The sequence below is a fragment of the Calypte anna genome, chromosome 28 (assembly GCF_003957555.1).
Source record: "Calypte anna isolate BGI_N300 chromosome 28, bCalAnn1_v1.p, whole genome shotgun sequence".
NCBI lineage: Eukaryota > Metazoa > Chordata > Aves > Apodiformes > Trochilidae > Calypte > Calypte anna.
In genome coordinates this window covers 2,686,997-2,709,822 of record NC_044273.1, presented here as the reverse complement: position 1 = coordinate 2,709,822, position 22,826 = coordinate 2,686,997, and the positions used below count along the sequence as shown (strand labels likewise).

The 22,826-nt window shown below is 47.4% G+C and overlaps 2 protein-coding genes across 8 annotated transcripts; both read left to right on the top strand.

Annotated features, from left to right (window-relative positions):
- The first annotated feature begins 6,039 nt into the window (after nucleotides 1–6,039).
- TPM4 (tropomyosin 4) lies at nucleotides 6,040–14,815 on the top strand. Of its 4 annotated transcripts, none has more exons than XM_008500918.2 (9): nucleotides 6,040–6,285; nucleotides 8,521–8,646; nucleotides 11,497–11,630; nucleotides 11,884–12,001; nucleotides 12,310–12,380; nucleotides 12,630–12,705; nucleotides 13,077–13,139; nucleotides 13,219–13,288; nucleotides 13,783–14,001. In XM_008500918.2, exons 1-9 carry the CDS (start codon nucleotides 6,172–6,174, stop codon nucleotides 13,863–13,865), a joined length of 855 nt encoding a protein of 284 aa, XP_008499140.1. In that variant the 5' UTR covers nucleotides 6,040–6,171; the 3' UTR covers nucleotides 13,866–14,001. The 4 variants fall into 4 exon arrangements, with proteins under 4 accessions (XP_008499140.1, XP_008499141.1, XP_030322489.1 ...); XM_008500919.2 differs by lacking the exon at nucleotides 13,783–14,001 and adding an exon at nucleotides 14,422–14,815 and having other exon boundaries at nucleotides 6,043–6,285; XM_030466629.1 differs by lacking the exons at nucleotides 6,040–6,285; nucleotides 8,521–8,646 and adding an exon at nucleotides 9,290–9,548.
- Nucleotides 14,816–15,152: 337 nt separating this feature from the next.
- RAB8A (RAB8A, member RAS oncogene family) lies at nucleotides 15,153–22,773 on the top strand. Of its 4 annotated transcripts, XR_003988645.1 has the most exons (9): nucleotides 15,153–15,296; nucleotides 15,683–15,743; nucleotides 15,921–15,981; nucleotides 16,297–16,374; nucleotides 16,816–16,905; nucleotides 17,505–17,570; nucleotides 17,958–18,008; nucleotides 18,886–19,737; nucleotides 20,035–20,045. XR_003988645.1 is itself a non-coding variant. In XM_030466632.1 (8 exons), the coding sequence occupies exons 1-8, from the start codon at nucleotides 15,173–15,175 to the stop codon at nucleotides 18,976–18,978; spliced, it is 624 nt and encodes a 207-aa protein (XP_030322492.1). In that variant the 5' UTR covers nucleotides 15,153–15,172; the 3' UTR covers nucleotides 18,979–22,773. The 4 variants fall into 4 exon arrangements, 3 of the variants coding, with proteins under 3 accessions (XP_030322492.1, XP_030322493.1, XP_030322491.1); XM_030466632.1 differs by having other exon boundaries at nucleotides 18,886–22,773; XM_030466633.1 differs by lacking the exon at nucleotides 17,505–17,570 and having other exon boundaries at nucleotides 15,164–15,296; nucleotides 18,886–20,480.
- The last annotated feature ends 53 nt before the right edge of the window (nucleotides 22,774–22,826 follow it).

Below are 22,826 nucleotides of genomic sequence, written 5' to 3'. Positions count from 1 at the left end.
AGGTTTCCACCCTTTCTTCACACCTCCCTTCTTTTTCCCTCCCCAGCATATTGTGTCTGCCAAGAACAGCAGCAAATATCCTCAGGGACTCTCCAGGCCATGGAGATTTCCCTGTGTGCTTGAGAAGAACTGAAACTTCTCCTAGCAGGATTTTCTTTCCAGGTTGGGTCACTGTGAAGGTTTGATCATTTTGGTGGGGACTGGGATTCTTGAGTCTTTTCTCTGCCATTGAGCTGCTGCAGAGCCTTGAGATGAGTCAGATCATGGTTCTGTTTGCTCATCTGGTGACTGCTCCCTGGTGTAACACGTGGCCTTTAAACACCTTGTGGGAAACAGGAACAGCTTTTAGCACAGTCATGGTCTGAAATAATTTGAAATGGATATATCAATAATCTTCTTGAAGACAGGACAACACCACTCCTGATGTTACCAAGCCAGACAGATCCCTCTGCAGTATAAGAATCAGACTCCAAAAGATCTTACAACTTCCCCAGACAGCTGCCCAGCATCAATATTGCAGTACTGGGAGCTGGTGGACTCTGGTATGAGATTGAGCTTAAAACAGTCTCTAGAACAACAACAACAAAAAAAAAACAAGCAAAAAAAATATCCAACAAATATATTCAGGTTTGAAGGAACAGACTTGTCTGGTTTTGGAACACAAAATGAACCTGGAAGTTTTCTGAGCAACAGTTGGATGTGAGTTAGTGACATTTTCTGCTGGAAAGGGAAATGTGAAGGGGAAAAACCCCAGCAATGCACAAGTTAAGTGAAGCAGTCAAGTGCAGACAATGGAAAAGCTGAAAAATGAGTATGGGGGGAAAGCATTTTGTGGTGGTAGTTATTTCTCACTGCAGCTCTTTGTAACTTCCCAGATGGGAGATTCATGACCCCAGAAGTCTGTGTCCTTCAGGGCTGGGCCTGTGGCAGCCCATGACTCACTTGCCTGCTGGGCTTGGCAGTAAACTGAGAAACGAGAGAGACAGCAAAATGTCTTGGGGAAACAGCAAAACAAGAGACAAATTAACTAATTGCTGGAAGAGTGAAAAAATAAACCTCTGTGCACAAAGGAAGGCCCTAGATGGAGGGAGGGAGAGAGATTGCTGATGCCACTGAGGACTCCAGAGGCATCCTGGCATCCCAAATTCATGGCAAAACAAATTCATGATACCTCAGTCTTAAAAGGTGAGAGGAAGGGGTGTGAAAATAAAAGATTGGAAGCTCGAAGAGCCATTCCACCAGCAGCAAGGTGGTTTTTTGGTGGCTCAAGGAAGGAAGAAGATTTGTGGATCTACATTGCCATCTAATGGCAAAGAAAAGTTGTCACTGCGAGCCAGAAATGGGCGATTAAAGCAAAGTACCTGGTGATTGGTGTGGATGATTGTCCTTTGGGTTAAAGGCAAATCCTTCTCTGCTGCAGAATGGCTCTCACAGCCAGAAAGAAAAGAGAACCAAAGGGCTGCTGATTCCTCCCCTTCTGGAATCCTCTCCATTCTGCATTAGCCGGGGATGTTGATGTGTTTATGGGATGAAATTTGTTTTCTTCTGGTGGATCAGATACTGGCAGCATCCAGGCTTCCCAAGCAGGTGAAGGTTTCAGGTGCTGAGTGAATTCTGCCATGCTGTTCAAAACAGTGACAAATTCAGCATCTCAGGTGTTGAAAATGCTGCTGGGGAATGCAGATAACCAGGTTTGTTCATAAAAAGAAGTAAATTCCCCCTGGGTCTGGCATTTTTGGTCACAGGTAGCCCTGTAGCTTGTCTGTATCTGTGGTTAGTAATGCTTAATGAGAAAGCATCAGGAAGAGGGTGTTTCAGCTGGTGACTGCCCTGCCATAGCCTTCAGGCTGAGAGAGAGCTGTGCAGGGAGAACCCAGAAAGAAAAGAGATTCAGTGAGATGTGAAGGTTTATGGATTTTGGCATTTAAAAGGGCACACCAGGAAGAGACAAGTTTGGTGTTCATTCTAGTGCCACGTTTCCTACAGTCTGCTGCTAATGAGACAACATTTTTATATGGAGTTTCTGGAGCAGAAGTACCCAAAATAGAGGGGACTGTTAGGATAAACATTAAGAAATAGAAGGAAATTTGGTAAAAGGATTGTCAAGAGCTTCTTTGTTCTGCTTTGTAATGTTTCTGGCCTTTGCACAGAAGGAGTGGAGCTTGGGCAGATGGAAAGAGAGGAAGGTGATTTTTTTTCTGACCAGGAGTTTAGAACAGAGCAGAAACTGCAGGGAGAAAATGGGGATACAAGGTGTCTGCTCTTTCCAGACAGTGAGATATGGGACATGGTGTGGATCCCAGCTAACTACTGCATGCTAAAAAAGGAGACTGAGACTACAGAAAACTTTGAGACGTGCTAGACATCAGGCCACAGGTCCAATCCCTCCCCAAGTCTGTAAAAATGCCTGTTCTGACACGCATCCCATGCAGCACACTGCCAAAGAAATGAGCACACCCTCCAACAATCCAACTTCATTTCCTCCTGGTATCCTCTCACATTTACTCACCCAACCTTGCCAAGCCTTGCTGGGCCCAAACAATCCTGGCAGACAAGGCAAAACAAAGGAACTCCTGATAGCATCCCCCCTGCTTGCCTGGAAACAAAACAAAATGGTTTGGAGGGCTCTTCTTGGTTGCTCACTGTTTCCCAAGATAGTGAAGGTCAGAGGTGGTGGGAGGGACAGGATTATCACTGCTGAGAAACCACAGGGAGTTTTTTTAGGTACTTCTGTTTGTGAAGCAGGGAAGGAAAGGAGGGAATGTAACTGGCTGAAGGGCTGCATACTCAGGGTGACGTTCTTGGTGCTTCTCTCTAAACGTGGCTCTGAATCATGCTATGGAGCTGATTCAGAACAAAATATCTCCCTGCAATAGAAATACAATAGGAAAAGAGCCTTGTTCAAGTGTTCACATCCCCAGCTCCAGTTCGGAGCCTGCCCAAGCCTGCAGCAGGAGAGGGGCTGGAAAAGCCACCTCTGCTCATCTCAGTCATCAGAAATGATGAAGAGGCTGCAAGAGCAGCTGGAGGGACAGCTTGAAACCCTCACCCAAGGCTTCGTGGAGCTGTAGTCCTGGGTTACAGTCCTGAGTTTGCCTCCATCACACAAGTTCCCCGGTGCCAGGTTGGATGAGGCCGGTGCAGTCCTTCCCCCTCTGCTTCCTCCCCCACCTGAGATGTTTCCAAAGCTGCATCCCAAACCTGCTTCTGCTCAAAAAGAGCCATAAAAACCCCCTGTGGCACAGCCACCCCGCACAGCCCAGAGGGTTCTGATCTACAGGTCCAGGGAGGGCACGACTGAACGAAGGAAGCCCCAAAGGAGCCATAAAACTGGGGTGAACTCTGAGGAGCACAGTGTAAGATGGCCCAGCAGGTCACAGCCAGGAAAAGAATTAAAGATATTCAAGATATTAAGAAGATATTAAAGGTGTTCATTGCCCTAAAGAAAGCGACTGGGGATGGCTGTGGTTGTGCCAAGGACACAGCAGCAGCGGGATGGTGGCTGAGTCTGCAGCTTGGCTGATGGCAACCGGACCCCCGTGTGTCTCCTTAATCCTAATCCTGGGGGTTCCCTGGCAGCCCCAATCCCTGCAGGACCCCGCGGATGGTGAGAGGAGTGAAGGAAGAACCGATAATCCCCGTGGTTTTTTGGTTTTAATGACGTTTCTGCGGGTTCACAGAACTTGGTGCCTCAGCTCAGCTCCTTAGGGCTGTTCCCAGAGCTGAGAATTTGTGGGTTTATCTTTCGCTGCTTAAATCACTGGGGGGAAAAAACGTCTATGAGGCAGAGGTACCTGCGGGAGAGGGAAAAGGAGGCAAATCCCGCCGTTTTTGTGGGGCATGAAAGCACATGAAGGATGAGGTGCGCTGAGGCACGCTCTGAGGTGGGAAGAGCCTGCACGCCATTTCCCAGCGAATGGGTTCCATTTACAGCTGTTAAAAACTGAGAGCGCTATTTTATACTTAAAAGGAGGGAAAAAAATTTAAAAAACATTTTAAAAAGACCTCTCGGAGCCCGGGTTTGGTGGCGCTGGGTGAAGGACGGAGCCGGGCGGGCCCGCACAGCCCCATGGGAGCTGTAGTCTTCGCGCCCGCCGCCATCTTGGCGCCGCCACAGTGGAGCCCCCGGGGGCGCCTCCCGGCAGCCATCTTGGGGCTGGGGGGGGGGTTTGGTCCTTAGGGTGAGGGACGGTGTGAGCGTTGTGTTTTATGGGGATGGAAAGAGCGATAAATCTGACAAAAGGCATCCTGAGCTGCCTCTTTCAGTGCTGTGAGTTGGGGTGGCGGATGTTTGGGGATGGTTTGTGGGGTCCTCACGGGTGTTGCGTTGGTTATTGGTTTTCTGTTTGTTCTGCTGCTGACCCGAGATTAAAAAAGGGCAATTTCCCCACCAAAGTCTCGGCTGAGGGCCTTTCAGTGCCGTGCCAGCTCACTCCAGAGCGTGGGGCAGGCTTGTGGTGTCTCCTGGTACCATGGCTGAGGGAAGGCCCAGCAGGGCGCACTGGGCCCTGGGGATCTGAGGAGGCTCCGACCCAGGGATCATGGATCATGAGGGGGTTAATGGGACCTGAAGTGGGGAAAGAATTGGGGGAATACGAGGGCAGGAAGGTTCCCCTGCAGAGCAAAGCCAAAACGTGCTTTCTGTGTCCTGTTGGAGCAAGGCAGCCCCTGTTGCAGTCAGGACAAAGCTGTCAGGGGCTGTGAAGAGCATAGGACGGGACAGGAGGGAGCAACAGGGAGCCTGGAGATCTGTTTAATAGGGCTGGGAAAAGAAACAAGAATTGTCCTGGCCCTGCTGAGCTACTAAGATGATTAAGGGGGTGGAACATCTCCCTTATGAGGAAAGGCTGAGGGAGCTGGGTCTCTTTAGTCTGGAGAAAAGGAGACTGAGGGGTGACCTCATCAATGTTTTCAAATATGTAAGGGGTGAGTGTCAGGGAGATGGAGTTAGGCTTTTCTCAGTGGTGACCAGTGATAGGACAAGGGGTAATGGGTGTAAATTGGAGCACAGGAGGTTCAAGTTGAATATCCAGAAAAATTTTTTACAGTAAGGGTGACAGAGCCCTGGAACAGGCTGCCCAGGGGGGTCGTGGAGTCTCCTTCACTGGAGACATTCAAAACCCGTCTGGACACGTTCCTATGTGATGTACTCTAGGTGGCCCTGCTCTGGCAGGGGGGGTTGGACTAGATGATCTTTCGAGGTCCCTTCCAACCCCTATGATTCTATGATTCTATGCTGGATGCTCTTGTTGGGTGTTCACAGTAGAGCTGCTCCTCATGTTCTTCCCAGAGCCTACTCTTGCCTTGGCTAACAAGAGTTGATGACTGCTTTCTATAGCAGAAGAAATGATTTACTGTGCTCATCAGACTGCAACTTCAGGTATATTGTTCAGTTCCCTAAGTACTGAGTGAGTGAAATTTCAAAGACCAGGACTGAAACTCACTGAGTCCCTTTGAGCCTGAACTTGGGGTCTAAATCTGACCTCTGTGATGTATTATACAGTAAGAAATTATAACTAGTTCCCTAACACCAATGCTTATTTTCACAGCAAAAAAACCCTGCTGTCTCATACCCTATCCTGCATCTTTTCATAACATAAATTTAGCTACCACTATACCACTACATAATCTATACCATAGATTATTTTTTTTCATTTTGTTTTATGGATGGATGTATTTTGAAGGGATCCAAAAAGATCCTTTCCCTCATTAATCTTGTGGCATTATTTTAAGAAGCTGGACCATCCTGGTAGATCTACTGGGCTGTTGAATTGCTCTGCAAACACAGAGGGGTGCTAATAAGCTTTCAGTGGTGTTCATGTGTCAACACTTTTCTTTCAGTCAGAAGCTTAAAAATGGAAACAGTTTTCTCTTTAAGAAAACAGGACCCAAATAAGGAGATGATGGAGGGGTGAAGATTCCTCTAGTGAGTCTGTTCCAGCTCACTCCTTAGAAAGGCTGTGTGTGAAAGAGCAGAGAAGAGGCCAAGAGATCTGGGTTTTGTCCAGGGGGCTCTGGGTTTAAAGCTCTCCACAACCCCTTGAGCTCATTTTCCCTGTGACTGCCTGGGTATAACTTCTTCCTCTCCCCGGGCTGTTAAAAGAAATCTAAACCTCTGCCCTTCGGAATTCTTCCAGTTGCCCCACAGATACAAAGTATCCCTTTGCAAACATGGAAGCAATCAAGAAAAAGATGCAGATGTTGAAGCTGGACAAGGAGAATGCCATTGACAGAGCAGAGCAGGCTGAAACGGATAAGAAGGCAGCCGAGGACAAATGCAAACAGGTAAGGAGAACCAAAATCACTGGTGGTGGGTGTGCTGTGGGAAGAAGGGCAACAAAATGCTGTGTTGCAACTTCCTGACTCAGAAAGCAAAATAATGTGAAGCTGGGTTTCCTGTTAACCTTCTGTGGAAGACTTTTGCCTTTTTGTGCTGTTCTACAGGCAGGGCTAAGTACTAACTTCTCCCTTCAGGCAGCTGAGTCTTTGTGAAATGAGCACTTTCCACTGATTATTAAGAGTACTTTGCCTGAGCTTTCTTGACTCTGAGGTAATTGCCTTCTTTTTCCTGTGCTTGTGATTCCATGGGGAAGCTCTGACATACCCCAAACCAAGCTGTGTGCCTTCAGCACCTGTAGGGCTCCTGCTGATACCTCCTGAAGCATCAGCTGTGGCTAAACATTAACTGAGTGAATTAACAAAGTTCACTTGACCAGTCCTTGGTGTACAGAGTGGTGCCAGCAGTGACTCAACAGCAGATGATGTATTTTTGTGTTAAGAATAATCAGAAATATCTTAACTTGAAAGCTCTTCTTTTAACTGAGTTATACTGGTAACATTTTCCTATTCTTTTGTTTTTCAAAGTTATTTATTTGGTATATCTACCTCATATTTGAGCTATGGTATCTCCAGAACAATTTTAGAATGGAAGTAAACTGCACTTCTCGTGCTGTTCAGATTTTCCTTTTTTCCCCTAAATGTGTTTGCTTCTCCTGCATCTTCCTGACTGCTGTCTTACACTGTGAGTGTTCACTTGGCCAAAGATTTCTTGTGCTCAGGTTCAGTTGGAGATCCTGAGTGAGATAACTTAAGATTCCTTTAGCTACAGCTAAAAAAAAAAAAAAAAAATAAAAAAGAAAAGCTTGGGTGGGAACAGGTTTTCCAAAGGGTCAGCTGCTGCTGCCACTCCCTGCCCCAATGTAAGGAAAAGCTCTTTGTCTCTTCTCTGTCATTCTGTCAGTTTGTACAAGCTGCACACATCACCCTGGCTGTCTGCTCCCTATTTCAGAGATAGGAATTGTTGCTTCACAATAAAAAGAAAAATAAACCTTTGATTTTACTCTCTTTTTTTTTTTTTTTCCTGAATTCTCTCAATTTTTCCAGCTTTTTCTTTTGTGATGTGGGCACAGGGGTGATTTTAACAGCACCCACAAAGCAAGCATCACTTCCTTCCTCTTCCTGACTCCAAGCAAACATGTTCAGTTCTCTCCCACTATCTGCTTTCTCTGAGTAAAAGTACAGCCCCACAACAACCTTCAAGAACAGCACCCTGCCAGAAATGCTGTTCAAGCTGTCTTTGACTGAAGCTGGAGTGACCTAAGTCAGTGCACTGAAGCACAAACTGTTTCAGGTGAACTATTCTGACAGACAAAGCTGAGGTGAAGGCAGAGCTAAATGGTTAAATCAGTTTCTCTCCAGCCTGACCTGGTTTGTGTTGCAAATGTTGGAGCAGATGGGTTTGCAGGCACACCCTTATCAGCAGCAGCCTCCTGATAATGTAAATTCTTCAGAGAGCATGAGACAGTTTGTCATTAAACAGTCTCCTGGCAGGTTATAAATAGTCCTGTTCTAGGATACAATATGGATTTATATGGTATGGAGGAGTGAGCCTGAAGCTCACGGTAGGATGGAGTGTACCTTGCTGGCCCACTCACTCACAAAATAATTCCACTTGGAAGGGACCTCCAGAGGTCACCGAGTGCCACCTCCTGCTGCTCTGTCACAGGGCAGATGACTCCAGAGGATCCCCTCAGGTTTGGGTGTCTTGAACAACACACAGAAGGTGATCAGGGAACACCCACTTGTGTTTTCCAGCTACCCAGGGACTGATTTCCTAATAAATCACCAAGTCACACAAGACACGCAGCTGTGTGATTGTTAAAACATTTTTAATTATGTTGTAGAACTCACTGCTGCAGGATGTTGGGGAGTGCAGAATAGAAATGAGGTGAAAAAGGGTTTATATCAAGTTTTATAAGGTTTTATATCAAGTTGTGTATCAAACCACGTGTGTGTGGTGGATGGGAGTGCTGATGATGCTTTTAATCATCTGCCCCTGGCAACTCCTGCCAGTCCTTCCCAGACTGCTTGCCCCAGCAGAACTTTGATCTCAACTTTTGTGGCTCTTTGTATGTTACATGAAGTTAAAACTAACAGTAAAGAGAGGTTTTAACCATATTCATCTGAAACTGCTAATACAGCAAAATGCTCACTTTGGGGTTTATTCCCTTCTCTTGAAAGGTGGAGGATGAGCTGGTGGCACTGCAGAAGAAGCTGAAAGGAACTGAAGATGAGCTGGATAAGTACTCGGAGGCTCTCAAGGATGCCCAGGAGAAACTGGAGCAGGCTGAGAAGAAGGCCACTGACGTACGTACCCGTGGCTCCTGTTTGCCCACGGCCACTCTCGCTGTGTTTTCAGTGCCCACGCAGCACCCGCACTGCTGGGAGGGGGGAGCAGAGTTTGTGTCACCGTGCTGCGGGCACAGCACCCACAGCAGCCCCTGGAACCAGCACCCCACAGGGCTGCACTGCACCCACGGGGAGTTCCCAGAGAGGGGGCAGCGTTTGCATTCCTGAGGAAATACCGAATTGCCTTAAATCGAAGGAAACAAAATGGGGATTTTCCAGGGAAGCCGCGGCAGAGGCGGATGAGCTGGGGGGGTGCGGATGAGCTTTGGCTTCAGCCACACGGCCGCTCACAAACCCACACCACCCCCTCCAACCCCCCCGCTGGTTTTGCTGTCAGAACAGCGGGGTTCGGCTTCGGCTTCGGCTTCGCTGTGCTCTGCCTGAGCCCAAACACGGCAGGAACGAACCGTGGGGGGGGTTCTGTCAGGCAGCGGGGGGCTCGTCCCCCACCTCTAGAAGTGCCCGGAGGGGAGAAGGGGGTGGGGGGTGTCCCGCCCCGGTTGTGCCCGCCAGGAGCGGGGGCTGCGGCGGGGAGGGGACGGAGGCGGAACGGGCGGAGCGGGCTGGGGACGCGCCCATCCCGGCGCTGTTTGCGCCGCTGGCTCCGTGCGACGTCACCGCCCCCACCTCCACCTCCAGCCGCGTGACGTCATCGGGCCATTGAAAGGCGCGGGGCCGCGCGCCGCCACGTGCAGCACCTCCGCGCTCTGCCCGCCCGCACCGCGCCCATGGCCGCGCCGAGCTCCCTGGAAGCGGTGAAGAGGAAGATCCAATGCCTGCAGCAACAGGCGGATGAGGCGGAGGATCGCGCCCAGGTTCTCCAGCGGGAGCTGGACCTGGAACGGGACCTGCGGGAGAAAGTGAGACCGCCCGGGCTGCCTGCTCGCCTCTTCCCGCTCGCTCTCTCCGGGCTGCCCTGTGCTCCTTCCTTCCTGTCTCTGGCTCTCTCTCGCTGGGGCGGCTCCCGTCTCTCTCCCCGCTGTCTCAGGACGGCTCAAACCGCCGCCGCCTCCGCTCCTCCGCTCTCCCTCTCGCTGCTCCGCACCTCCCCGCGGAAACCGCTGGCGCGGCGGCTGCTCCCGGCCCCGCTGCTGCTGGGGCTTCGGGGCCGTTCCCGGGGGAAAAAGCGTTGGGAGCACCGATGGGCATCGGGAGGCGGTGAGGAGCTCGGGAGGAAATGGCTGTTTAATTAGGAAAAAGCGCTGCATGACAAGGAGCGGGGAGTTCCCGCCTCTCGGCGCAGCAACCGCTGGCTCGGGCACAGCTGGGAAGTGTCCGAACTCCTGGAAAACAACTTTCCCTCCTGGTTTTCACAGAGAAACGAGAACTCGCCGCTAGTGTGCGGCACTCCCGGGGTCGGACAGCTGGTTTCACTTAGATTTGTGTGTGATCAGCCTGCCCGGCATCTTCCTGCTATTTTATCACATGTCAGCGAGTTAGTTTTACCGTATAAGGACTGCGGGCTGCTCCTGGGAGAGGTGGGGCCAGACCAACTCCAGCTTCCCAGTGGCCTCGTCTCCGCAGCTTTGGAGTCTTGCTTAATTAAAGAATGACTTAAAAGTGTCCAATCTAGTGACAGGAGCTGCAGTTGCCAGTTTTCTCCACGATCGATGCTTTGCCTGTACATCGAGAAAGTTAAACCACGTAGCACTGTGTTTAAAAAAACCGAATAAAAATGCAGGATAATCTATGAGCAGAGGAATTCTGGGTCAGCTCCCACTTGGAGCAGTCACTGAAAGCCTCTCCAAGATGGCACAGCTATGAATGGAAACCACTTCCTCCAACTTGGGAGGAGCAGTCAGGAACCAGAGTCGAGAAGCTGCAGCAAAACAAAATTTTTTTCTTGAGTCTTTAACATAAACCCATTGCCCCTGCAGGATCTGTATCCTCCCAAAGGGTTGGGTGCTTGTTTTTAAAAAAAAAAAAAAAAAAGTTGATCTTGTCTATGGCAGTCATGCTTAGATTTAGGGACAATTAGGTGCATAAATCCTGACTTTATTTTCCTTCAGCTAACAAGCAACTGAAGGAATCTTCACTGAATGAACACAGGGTGTTCCTGGGCATTGATTTGTTCCTATTGTCTCTGTTCAAGCATCTCTCCCAACAATTTATTATCCTTTTTTTTTTAACTTTATTGGAGTTTCAAATTACTGTGCAGTTCATTCAGTAGTATATAAACATATTAAGAAAAGCTTTCTTCCTGATTCCTGAAGTACCACAGGAAGCAGTGAAAGTGAACTTATTTTAGGAAGTACCTAATGTTGCCCTCTGCCCTGCTGAGCACAGCTGTACCTGTACCAGGTAAAGATGATGAAGGTTTGCAGGCTGAGGATCATGAAATGGCTTTGTCTGCAGTGTGCTGGGACAGGATATTGCTGCAATCTCTGATGAAACCAAGAGCAGAGAAGTCAACTGTGAAGGGTTGTTGTTTTTTGGTTTTTTTTTTTGGGAGGGTTTTTTTTTGCACAAGCTATTCTGGAAACAGTTCAGGTTTTCACTTTGGAATTCTATGGGTAGATCCAGCCCTGTAAAGTGATCTGAAATGTTGACTCCTTCATTGTATGGCAGGAATGATAAGGGCCACTAAAAAAGAAAGGAGAAACACATACCCCATACCTTGACATTCCTGAGATGCCAAGAGTTTCAGCAAACAAAGCAGAGAGGGAAAGTTCCCAGAGCTTCCCTGCCTGCACCGAGGTGAAGCCTTTGCAGTTATAAGGGAAGCTGATTAGTTGGGAACATTTGCAAGTGGCTTGGAGGGAAGCTCAGCTCTGGGTGGTTTATTTTGTGTGTTTTTATTTCCTGCAGGCTGAAGGGGAGGTGGCAGCTCTCAACAGACGTATCCAGCTCGTGGAAGAGGAGTTGGATCGTGCCCAGGAACGGTTGGCCACAGCCCTGCAGAAACTGGAGGAGGCTGAGAAAGCAGCAGATGAGAGTGAGAGGTACATTTCCTTTTTTTTTTTTTTTTTTCCTTTTTAAAAGAAAATAGTTGCTAATGTGTAAGAAATTCCAGCATCTGCACATGCTCGTGTGGTTTGCATGTCAGAGAGTGAAATGTTTTATAGGCTTGGCTGAGCAATTCTGTTAAGAACAGAAGGGTTTGGTCCTAAAGGGCCACCTTTGGGTTACACTGAATTCCACTCTAGGAGCTTTGAGATAAAAGGGTTAAAATGCTTCTGTGTTTGACTTCTGCAGAGGAATGAAGGTTATTGAGAACAGAGCAATGAAAGATGAAGAGAAAATGGAAATTCAGGAAATGCAGCTGAAGGAGGCAAAGCACATTGCTGAAGAAGCTGACCGCAAATACGAAGAGGTAAAAGGATAAGGAAAAGGTTAAACCCAGGGCAGAGCTCTGAGCACTCTGTGACTCCTCAGGTCACTCATTCCCTGGACATTCCTCACTCTGGGATGGGTCGACTTTGGAACATTCCCAACTAGGAGTCATTTTAATAGTGACTTTGCAGCATCTTCGCTCTTTGGTGCTAAGAACACAGTGAGATCTGAAGCTGTACCTGTGTGTTTGAGTCTGATTTCATCATTCAGAAGGAAAGAAGCAGGAGCTTGGAGAGGAATGAGCCAGAAGGGACAGAGTGGCTCAGTGCAGCTCTTTTCTCTCCACAGGTTGCCCGTAAGCTGGTGATTTTGGAGGGTGAGCTGGAAAGGGCTGAAGAGCGAGCAGAGGTGTCTGAAGTGTGAGTAACTGCAGCTCAGGGAGCATTCTAGGGAACAGTAAAAGTCCAAGCTTTATTTCAGTAGGAAAATCTCCAACTGGAAGGCAGGCAGGCATGTAGCACACACAGAGCAGCTTTTTAGTACTCTCTCCACTCATTTTTTTCCTTTCAGACTTTATAATGACTTCACCTCTCATTTTTAAACTTCTTGATAAGTAACAGTCATAACAAGGACAGGAGTCATTTTTATTTTTCATTTTCTCCCTGTAGTAAATGTAGTGACCTTGAAGAGGAGCTGAAGAATGTCACTAACAACCTGAAGTCCTTGGAAGCTCAGTCTGAAAAGGTTGGTTCTTTCTGAGCACTGAGGGACAGAGCCAAAAGGTGTCATTAAAATCCATAGAAATAATCCAGAAATACAAAGAAAGTGGAAGGGCTGAGCTGGCTTCCTGTTCCCTCACACGGTGGTGGTGTTGTGCTGCACAGGAACAGCTCATTAGGATGTGACACATGGAGGAGTTGGGACATCCCCAGTCTTGAAATGGTGGTTTATGTACCTGAAATGTCTGAAATAACTTTGGGAAGAGGAGAAACACGTGGAAAGGGTGTTTGCAGCTGCTGTAAAAGGAAATGTAGTTAAATATAGGTCACTGTTTCATAAAGATGTAGTGGTGTTGGTACAGCTTCCCTTACAGAGAGTGTTGATTGTTTTCACAGTACTCAGAAAAAGAAGATAAATACGAAGAAGAAATCAAGATTCTGTCTGACAAGCTCAAGGAAGTAAGTGTGCCCAACTTCCAGCTCCCTTTTGGCATTGTTTTTTAAACACCATCCAATGACTCCATTTCATTTTCTTCAGGCTGAAACCCGTGCTGAGTTTGCAGAGAGAACAGTTGCCAAACTGGAAAAGTCTATTGATGACTTGGAAGGTAGGAAGTCACTGGAGTTTCATTTAAAAGCAGTCACTTTCAAATCTGAAAACAAAATTCTGGGAGCAGGCTTCACATTTTCTTGGGAAAGGAGAGAGAGGCTGATTGGATCAGTGTGATGTGTCTGCTGGACACCTCCATGGTGCCTCCTGGCTGGAGGAACTTCTCCTCTCTTTGAACAGCAAATGACAATGCTCTGCTTTTGTCCAGCTCATGAATCCAGGGACTCAGGAGCTCTTTCTGTTAATCACAAGATCACAACCTAACTTTATCTGATTACTGGAAAATAATTTTGTGTGAGGTTAAAACCAAAGGAAATGCAGATGAAGCTTCTTTCCTGGCAGCTCTCTGCATTTTTTTGTTTTCACACCAATGCTCACACATTTCTTCTTTTTGTTTCCTCTCCAACTGCTCTGCCTGCTGCCTCCTGCCTGTCTCCATCTCTTCCTCTGGACTGTTTTTCTGCATTTCTTGCCGATCCTCCTGACCTGCAGACGAGCTGTATGCTCAGAAGCTGAAGTACAAAGCAATCAGTGAGGAGCTTGACCATGCTCTCAATGACATGACCTCCCTGTGACCGGCACCACCCGCCCGGCTCCGGCCTCTCCTCTGCTTTCCTTCCCTGCACTCCCTCTCCCTTCTCTGCGCCTGCCCTGAGCCATCCTTCCACCTCCTCTGGGAGAACTGAGCTCAATAAAAACAAGATACCTCTACCCTCCAGCTTCTGGGGTTTATTTCCTTATCATTCACCTCAAGCACACTCATCATGACACTGAAAATCCCTTCAGCTCCTCACGCTCAGGGTCAGGCAGGGGCTGGGGATGCCCTGAACTCCAGGGCTCCCGAGGAGTTTGGTGTCCAGATGGGCTCCTGCCTGGCTGAGCCCTCCCAGGACGAGGGAAGCTCTGGAGGGTGCTCTGTAAATCACTAAAATCAAAACAGGAATCTCACATCACACACAAAACCTGCCCCAAAGCCACTGAATTCAGGCAGTTACCAAAACACTTGGCCCTGTTTTGTGGATGCAGTTTTAGTGGTGTTTGGAACAGGTAAGTGATGGGGTTATTGAGAGGGAAAAGGCTGTGAGGTAACGTGTGGGATAACTTGGGGCTTTTTTTCTTCTTTCTCACTAGGAAAACTGGCTCAAGCAAAAGAAGAGAACTTGGAGCTGCACCAGACACTGAACCAGACGCTAAATGAACTGAACTGTATATGAGCAGGCACAGAGCCCCGGCGGCCACACGGCGTCCCCTGCATCTCCTGCACCCTCCCTCCCTCTTTTCTCTCTCTGTAGCACAGAAAAAAACATTTAAGTTATGAACAGCACGAGGCCTCGGGCGTTCCCCGGCACCACCAGCACGGCCTCGAGCCCCTGGGGTGGAGGAGCCCGGAGCAGGAGAGGAGCCCCGGGGCCGTGGGTGCCTTCAGCTTCACCTCCCCTGTGCCTCGGCAGCCATTTTGTATTCCCCGGCAGAGCTCCCGCCGCGCCTGTCCGTGCTGTTTCATATTAAACACGTTCCTCATGGTCCCGGCGCCTCCTCCCGCTCATTTCCTGGGTTTGGTTGTGTTAGGGTTGGGGTGGGGTTGTTTTGGGGGGGTTTTGTGGTTGGTTTTCTTGTAGCTCTTCTGCTCGGGTGACGTCACGCACCAGCGGGCAGTTAAAGCCGTGACGTCACTAGCTCAACGCACGCGCTTTACGCTCGCATTCGGAAGTGACGTGGGGTGGGGAATCCACCGGCCAATCGCGCCGCCTCTTACACAGCGAGCCGGGTCCTCCCGCCAATCAGGCGCCGGCTCCGCGCTCTTCCTGCCGGGCTCAGCCAACGGGCGCGGGGCGGGCGGGGATGTGCGGCGGGCGCGGCGGGAGGGGCGGTGCCCGCGAACATGGCGAAGACGTACGATTACCTCTTCAAACTGCTGCTCATCGGCGACTCGGGCGTGGGGAAGACGTGCGCGCTCTTCCGCTTCTCCGAGGACGCCTTCAACGCCACCTTCATCTCCACCATCGGTGAGGAGGGAACCGGACCGGATCGGACCGGGGGGGTCATGGGCCGGTTCCGCGGGTACCGGCGGCGGCTCCTTCCTCCGGAGGAGTTTGATCGCGGCGGACGCGGCTCCGGGCGGGTTCGCTGCCGTGGCGGGCGGCTCCAGCGGGCTCGGTGCTGGTTCTGTGTGAGGAGCGCAGGGCAGCCCGGCCCCAGTCCGGTTCGGTTCGGTTCGGTGCTGGTTTCCTCCGCGGGGACTGCGGTCGCTGGTTTGGTTGGCGGAGGGGAGGGACGCGGTGCCGGGCTCCTCCTGGGGACGGGAAAGCTGAGCCCTGAAAGCAGAGGGGAAAAAAGTTTGGGTTTGGGTTTCGGCAGAAGCGGGCGGTGACTGAGCTACTTCTCGTTCCAGGAATTGATTTTAAAATCAGAACCATTGAGCTGGACGGGAAGAGGATCAAGCTGCAGATCTGGTAAGGGGTTTGTCCCGCAGCTGCAGCCCTGCCCGGGGTGGGGGTGCGGACTTTACCGCGGGGCTCCCCAGCAGTGAACTCCAAGCTCCTTTTAATGCACCTCAAAACTGCCTCAAATTAAAGAGGTGTGGGAGGGTGTGTGGTGTGTGAGCCCCCCTGGTGTGTTCTGTGTTGCAGGGACACGGCGGGGCAGGAGCGGTTCCGGACCATCACCACCGCCTATTACCGGGGAGCCATGGTAGGAGCCGCGCGGGGGGTGCGGAACCGGCTCGGCCGCAGGGATTGGGTTTGACACGGAACCGACCCAACTGCTCAGCTCCGTGCTCTGCTTTCCCTCGGGGGCTCCCGCGGGACCTTTCCTCCCGGGATCACTGGCGAGGGACAAAGTGTGGTTGAGTGTGACACGGGACTGTGACCCGGCTGCTCTAAACCCAACCTCTGATAAGCTGCTCCTCTGCTGTGGGTGGGACTGTCAGTCTTGGTTAAATGAATGCTTGTTTAATTCTTGGTTAAATGAATTCTCGCCAAAATAATCTCTCTCCTTGATCCTCAGGGCATTATGTTGGTTTATGACATCACCAACGAAAAATCTTTTGAAAATATTCGGAACTGGGTCAGGAATATTGAAGAGGTAATTTCTCTGTTTATTTACTGGATAGTAAAGACCCTGCTTCCTCCCCCAAAAGTAGCTGAGGAAAAAAAAAAAAAAAAAGCTTCAAAACACTTAAGCTTCTTTTGAATATATTTGCTTGGAAAATAAATTGAATAAGAGTGGGTGCTAAGTCCTGGCAGGTCTCAGCTGATAGGGACAGGAGCAGCAGCCAGGGGGGGGCTGCACCCCCCATGGTGATGAGGGGACCTCAAAGCCAATGTTTTCCTGCCAGGACAAGTGACCTGAGAGCTGTCACTGCACAGGACACCCAGGGCTCAGTGCCTGCAGCTGGGGTGAGGGGCCTGGGAGATGTGCAGAAAAGGCTCTGAACCAGCATCTGTGTTAAGGCTCATCTTGTTGTTGCTATTTGTGTAAAAAGCCCCAATCCAAAGTTCTGTCTTTGATCTGTTCCCATCTCAGCACGCCTCTCCAGATGTTGAAAAAATGATCCTTGGGAACAAATGTGATGCAAATGACAAAAGACAAGTGTCCAGAGAGCAAGGGGAGAAGGTGAGTGCTGGAGCTGTGATCTGTGGCACCTCAGCTGTGGTTTTATTGTCTGTGTTTTACTGCTCTGGCACCTTGGTGGTGGCTCTGAGGGGAACTCAGGAACATTCCCAAGCTGTCCTTGCAGTCCATTTCCCCACTCTGCTGAAAAGATGACTCTGTGTGAAGAGTTTTTAGTTGATTGCCAGGTGAAGGTTTGTTGGGTGGGGTTTTCTTAGAAAACAGGAAAAAGCATTTTGGAGCAGGATATTTAGAAAATGTCTCCTTTTGGCTGAAAGCTGGTGAGGTGTGGTAGGCAGGGTTGTGTTTTCTGGCATCAGGTGTTACTTAGGGCAGAGAAAGTGCTTCTGTTGCATGACTGACAAGTTATCTATGAAAAAAAATACTAAAGGAGCAGATGAAAATGTGTGCAGTTTAACCCAACAAAAGCCCTGTGAGAACTGAAATGACAGAAATGAGATTTAGTGCCCAATTTCTGCAAATTGTTCTGCTTGAGTAAGGCCCCAAGTCCCTGTGGGTGCAGAGCCTGGGCAGTTGGTTGTGTTTCCTGTGGTTGTTGTTCCTGCAATTATCCAACTAACATGAAACCTGCTTTTGTTCAGCTTGCTGCAAGTTTTGGGATTAAATTTATGGAGACCAGTGCAAAAGCAAATATAAACATAGAGAATGTGAGTACTGCAACCTTTCTTTTCTGTGTATTGCCTTGTTTGTTCAGACAAGCCATGAGAACACTTGTACATCCTGGTTGGATGCAAAATTCTTGTTTGGGAGTGCAGATCCAAACAAAACCTTCACTGATAAAAGGTTCTGTTTTCCCACTGTGTAAACCCTGTGGGTGATGTGAGCTGGTGTGGTTTCCAGGCTCAAAAAGGAGGTGGTGGAATTATTTCTAATCCCATCAAACATCAAAACCTGGAGGAGGAAAAACAAAACCTAAAACTTTAGAAGTTCTTTTAGAGTTCAGTGCATGTAGAAACTTGGGGGCAGCTGTTTGCTGAACAAAAATGATGGAATAGATTTTACTAAGCATGTAACAACCATTTTGCTTGTCACAGGCATTTTTCACTCTTGCAAGAGATATCAAAGCAAAAATGGACAAGAAGTTGGTGAGTAAACTTTACTTTGCCCACACTGTACTGAAAAAAAAGCCAACAAAGAGCAGATTTGATGGTTTATAAAACCTGTTCTGTGGTCTTTCTCATAGGGGATGCACTGAAGATTGTAGAGATTTGTTCTGTTTTGTCAAGCTGCACTCTGCCCTTGGCTGATAAACAGTTGTCTGCATTTCAGGGCTCAGCTGCAGTGGTTGAGGCTTTCTAAACAGAATTGTTTTTTTTTTCTAAACAGAATTGGTTTTGCTGCACTAAAAGTCAAGTGAGTTGCTGCTGCAGTCTAGAAAATGGCATCCTGTAAATCAGAGGAGGCCCACTTCATACTTCAGGGTAGTCTGCAAAAGTAGAATGTTTAAAAATAGTTACAGAACTAATTAGGGTTTTTTAAATAACTTTTTGCCAAAGCGTCCTGAGAAATGATTGGGTTATCTTTTGCAGGAGAAATAAAGGTCCAAAGATGTCAGTTTGTTCCTTAGGGAAATGAAAGTAACAAAGTTTCCTTCTACTGAGCACGCTGGGTGTGATGATAGAGCTCTGATATTTTGGGTCTTGCTGAGGATTCCAAAGCATTTCATCAAGAACCAAACATGTCCTGTAATTTGGTTGGGTTTTTTGTGCTGTTTTGTTTTTTTTTTTAAATCTGAGCTGTCTTTTGAGTTTATAGAAAGAATAATAAGGGGCAGTGCCTGTTAGCTGAAGCCAGAAGTAGCAGATATTCTGTGACTTACTTGAGCCAGGAGAAATGAGTGAAGATTCCTGTTTTTTCAGTAACTCTGTGAGGTAGGCAGGTGATGTAGAGATGCTGGATTTGACAGGAATTCTGGAAGCTGTGAAGTACCAACAAGTAACTGAATATTCTTTGCATCTTCAGGAAGGCAATAGCCCACAAGGCAGCAACCAGGGAGTCAAAATCACACCAGACCAGCAAAAGAAAAGCAGCTTTTTCCGATGTGTTCTTCTGTGAGGGACACGGCCTTAATCTGAGCATCTGCTCAGCCCACCTGGACTGTGCCTGTTCTGAGTGAGATTTCCTCTGTCTGTGGACTTAGCATTTTCAACAAACTTTGTCACTTTGTGACTGTCTGAATAAGAAATTGTTTATTTTAGTAATCGTCTGACTCTTCAATTTTTGGAGATGAAACAGGTTTATTTTTGTTGTCTAGCAGAGGGAGCACAGCTCAAACCTGACCTGGGGTGCAGCAGCAGATCTGCTGACAGGTTCCAGTCTGCTTGTTCATCTCTGATGTATCCCAGTTAGAGAGAGCACGTTGTGATCAAAAGAAGAGACTCATCTGCCAGTAATAACAAGTACAGGTGTGTGTACATGATACATGTGCAGAGCTGTGGCTGGGGATGCCTGGAGAACAATTGCATCAGAACATTAAATAAATGCACTTCCATATGCAGTACAGGCTTGTACCTTTTCAGAAGGTAGAAGGAAGCTTTCTGCAGCTCCACCTTTTTGCTACTAGAGAGAAAACCCTTCCTCTGCCTGCCACATGTTCAGTGGTGTTATTCTATAGACAATCCACGAGAACAATTAAAAAAAAAAAAATCCTCCTCAGAGGAATCTCTATTTTTGTAAAAAAACCAAAGTGTGCTGTAAATACAATGAATTGTCAGCATCAGGAATGACTTTATCATGTTGAATTAAATACTCCAGACATTTAGCTGTGTTTAACAGGAGGTGATGGCTGCAGCCAGACCTGTGCAAGATCTGTTTGTTCCTAGGGAAAAAGAGGCCCTGGCTGGGGCAGGGACCTGCAGTTTGTACCATGGCAATGGGTGGCTTGGGCTTCCCCAGCTGAGAATGACTCCAGATCTGTCATGCTGTAGTAGCTAGTTAGGAATTGTGACAAGAAAATGTATTGCACTGCTTCCAGTTGTGTGTTCTCATGGCACACTCGCTCACATATGCAAATAAATGTTGCACATCTGAACACTTTCTGAAAACAAAAAGTTTTTTCAACTGAGATCTGCTGCTGTGCATTGAGTGGTTTGGATTCCAAGCAGCAATGAGCCTGTTCTTAGCGTGCATCAATGCAAACCATGTTTAGCCCTCAGTGGAAATATTCTCTGTATTTATTCCTAGAAACACAGTCTCTTACATTCCAATGGATAAAATGTAATGGCCAAGTAAAGCTCCTGGGGGGGCTGATGGCTCTCAGACTCTCAGACTGACAAAAGGAGCCAGGAAGAGCCATCAGAGTCTGCTGTCAAGTGCTGGGAGTGAACATATCAGCTGTGTCCTGTGACTCACTGGAATTGTTAACTTGCTTTGTTTACATTGACAACTGCACTTAAGGGTAACAAATTAAAGCTGATTTTAAAGTTAATGAATTTACTCACCAGTTTTGTTTTTGTCAAGCTTGCTCTATTCTGTTCTGGCAGTGCTGGTGGTTAACTGCACTTAAAGAGCTATCAGAGTCAGAATTAAAGTTTTTTTAATCTGCAGCATGCATCTGGGCTCAGTATTGCCTGTGCTTCTAGAATGGAAAGAGGAAATTTTACTGTGTTGAGTTACTGGTTTATACAAATGCAGTTTATACACTAATAACTTTTTATTTTGGAACAGCTAGCAGATTAGTGAGCTCTGTTCATGATTAAAATCACACATCAAGCTTTCCTCTAACCAGAACCTTATGGGGTTTTTGTTTGTTTGTTTACTTGTGGCTTTTCAGTGTGAGAACTGGGTGAATGTGGATTACCCACAGATGGGTTTGCAGGATAAACTGCTACTGAAGAGCCTCCTAGTCAGCATCTGCTGCAAGCAGTGCTTCTGCCAGGATAAGGATGCTTTGAAAGAAAAACTTTGTCTGTGCTTCAAGAAATTACTGAGGCAGAGTTGGGGAGGTGATCAGGGCATGGTTTGAATGCTGTTTTCCTACACTAAACTGTTTAATGGCTTGGCAGTCAGTGTGGATTGTCTCCTATCCATCCTTTAATGTAGTCAGATGTTGCAGCCAGGGTTATTTCTCAAAGTGACTGGAAAAATCAGTGGTTAGTTTAAAATGATGTCCTGGGCTGTCCACCATGATTCTGGGTTTGGCCCACTGACAGTATTTAAATTGATAACTTGAGCTGAGCAAGAGAACCACATTAATTTACAAGTGGATAAAACCTGAAGCATGGAATTGTGACTCTTAAGTCACTCTCTTGCATTCAGAGCTGCCTCTTTGTATGGGAAAACCTTTTGTTGAAATTTAGGCTGGCTCTTGCACATGTTTATGTACTTAAAGCATGATTTCCTTTTGCAAAATGATGGGTTTTGTTCAATGAACAACTGTGTTATTGCCTGATCTCAGGAAGTTTCATCCAGTTATTGTGATTCCAGTCAGCACTGTACCTCTAGGGTATGCAGACACAGAAATATGAAACCTAAAATGAAATGTAAGACAGGAAAAGGTTGCAGATGCTGCAGGTGTGTGTGTGCTTGGCTGGGTGTGTTGCTAAGTACAGACATGAGGTCTTGGAAAAGCACAGGCTGTGGTTGATGTGTCCATCACATAGTTAACTAACTGTGGGTTTAAGTATGAATGTTGTTGGAAACACAGTGATCAAATAGGTACCTGTGTCAGTTCATTCAGGAATGTATTTATAGCTAAGCTTTCTTTAACTACAGAGCTAAAAAAACCCTGTGATTGGATAAAAAAATTTGTAAAACTGAGGACTTTAGGTAGATAGAAAAAACTAAGTGTGCTAAATCTATAGTCTCAGTGTCTAAATGCCACTAAAAATTCAGGTAATCCACGTGGTTTGTAGAGAAACAAACCCACTTTGAGCACGTTCTCAAATTCCCTTACTTTGCTGAGTATCATAGAATTCTGGGGTTGACATTATTTTTGAGGCTGGTTGCAATACTTCAGCTCATTCTCCCCCATTCAGGTGTCAACCTGTCCATAAATGGGGAAACTGTGTGAAAACTTTGCTGTTTGAACCCTTATCTGGGTCCTGTGCTGATGGGCACACTGAATGTTCCCCAAGATCACAGCCTTATGCCAGCATCAGGCTTTCAGCCTCAGATTTATAAATCCTATGGATTATTAAGTCTCTCTACTGCTGCTGCTAATTGTTTGGTCTCTCCTTTGCTGTGAGAATTGCTCCTCTCACAAATGTGAAGGGTTTGATAGTTCTGGCAGTGTCTTTGGCTGGTGCTCATGCCCAGCTCTACCAGGATTTCTTGTTCTCCTGGACTTAAAATGAGGGGGGGGGTTGTGCTGGAGAGGAAATGGTCTCCATTCATAGGTAAAGTTCTTAGGGGTTGGGAAGAATAATGACTGACTTGTGTCTTCATTTGTAGGGGGAATAAAAATGGTGCAGTCTGGTTATTTCAGGCTACCTTATCCCTTTGGCCCAACCTCTTCCACTGACTGATTGGAGTGATTGTTTCTGGAGGTGATTCCAGTTTAGGGGCTGCTCTCTTCAGCCTTTCTGCAGGAATCATGAGCTCTGTGTTGAGCCAGAGTTGGGACGTTTGGACTTTGTTTTGAAGGGACCTTAATACATCCCAATAATTTTAAAACTAACTTGTGTTAGTTTTGTGTAAATTGTGTGTTTTTTTAGAATGACCACTTTGGGCTGCCACCCTTCCCACATGGCAACTGCTTTCTTACAACACTTCTCATTGATTTTCATGTTTGTATTAAAACCAGAGCTGTTATTATACAGTATGTATGTTTTTACTCTGTTGTACAGGACCCTGAGCACTGCATAAATAAACTTCTTATGAAAAGAGAATTCTGCAAGCTTAGTTTGTCACTCCTGTTCTATTCGTGCATATAGATTCTTCTGTGGAAAAATAGGGTGTTTCTA

Coding starts and splice junctions, on each gene's coding strand:
- RAB8A (XM_030466631.1), top strand. CDS start 15,173: ATGGCGAAGACGTACGATTACCTCTTCAAACTGCTGCTCATCGGCGAC. Junction 15,744..15,920: donor AGGATCAAGCTGCAGATCTG/GTAAGGGGTTTG, acceptor TCTGTGTTGCAG/GGACACGGCGGGGCAGGAGC. Junction 16,375..16,815: donor GGGTCAGGAATATTGAAGAG/GTAATTTCTCTG, acceptor TTCCCATCTCAG/CACGCCTCTCCAGATGTTGA.
- TPM4 (XM_008500919.2), top strand. CDS start 6,172: ATGGAAGCAATCAAGAAAAAGATGCAGATGTTGAAGCTGGACAAGGAG. Junction 12,002..12,309: donor CTGACCGCAAATACGAAGAG/GTAAAAGGATAA, acceptor TTCTCTCCACAG/GTTGCCCGTAAGCTGGTGAT. Junction 13,289..14,421: donor GTCTATTGATGACTTGGAAG/GTAGGAAGTCAC, acceptor CTTTCTCACTAG/GAAAACTGGCTCAAGCAAAA.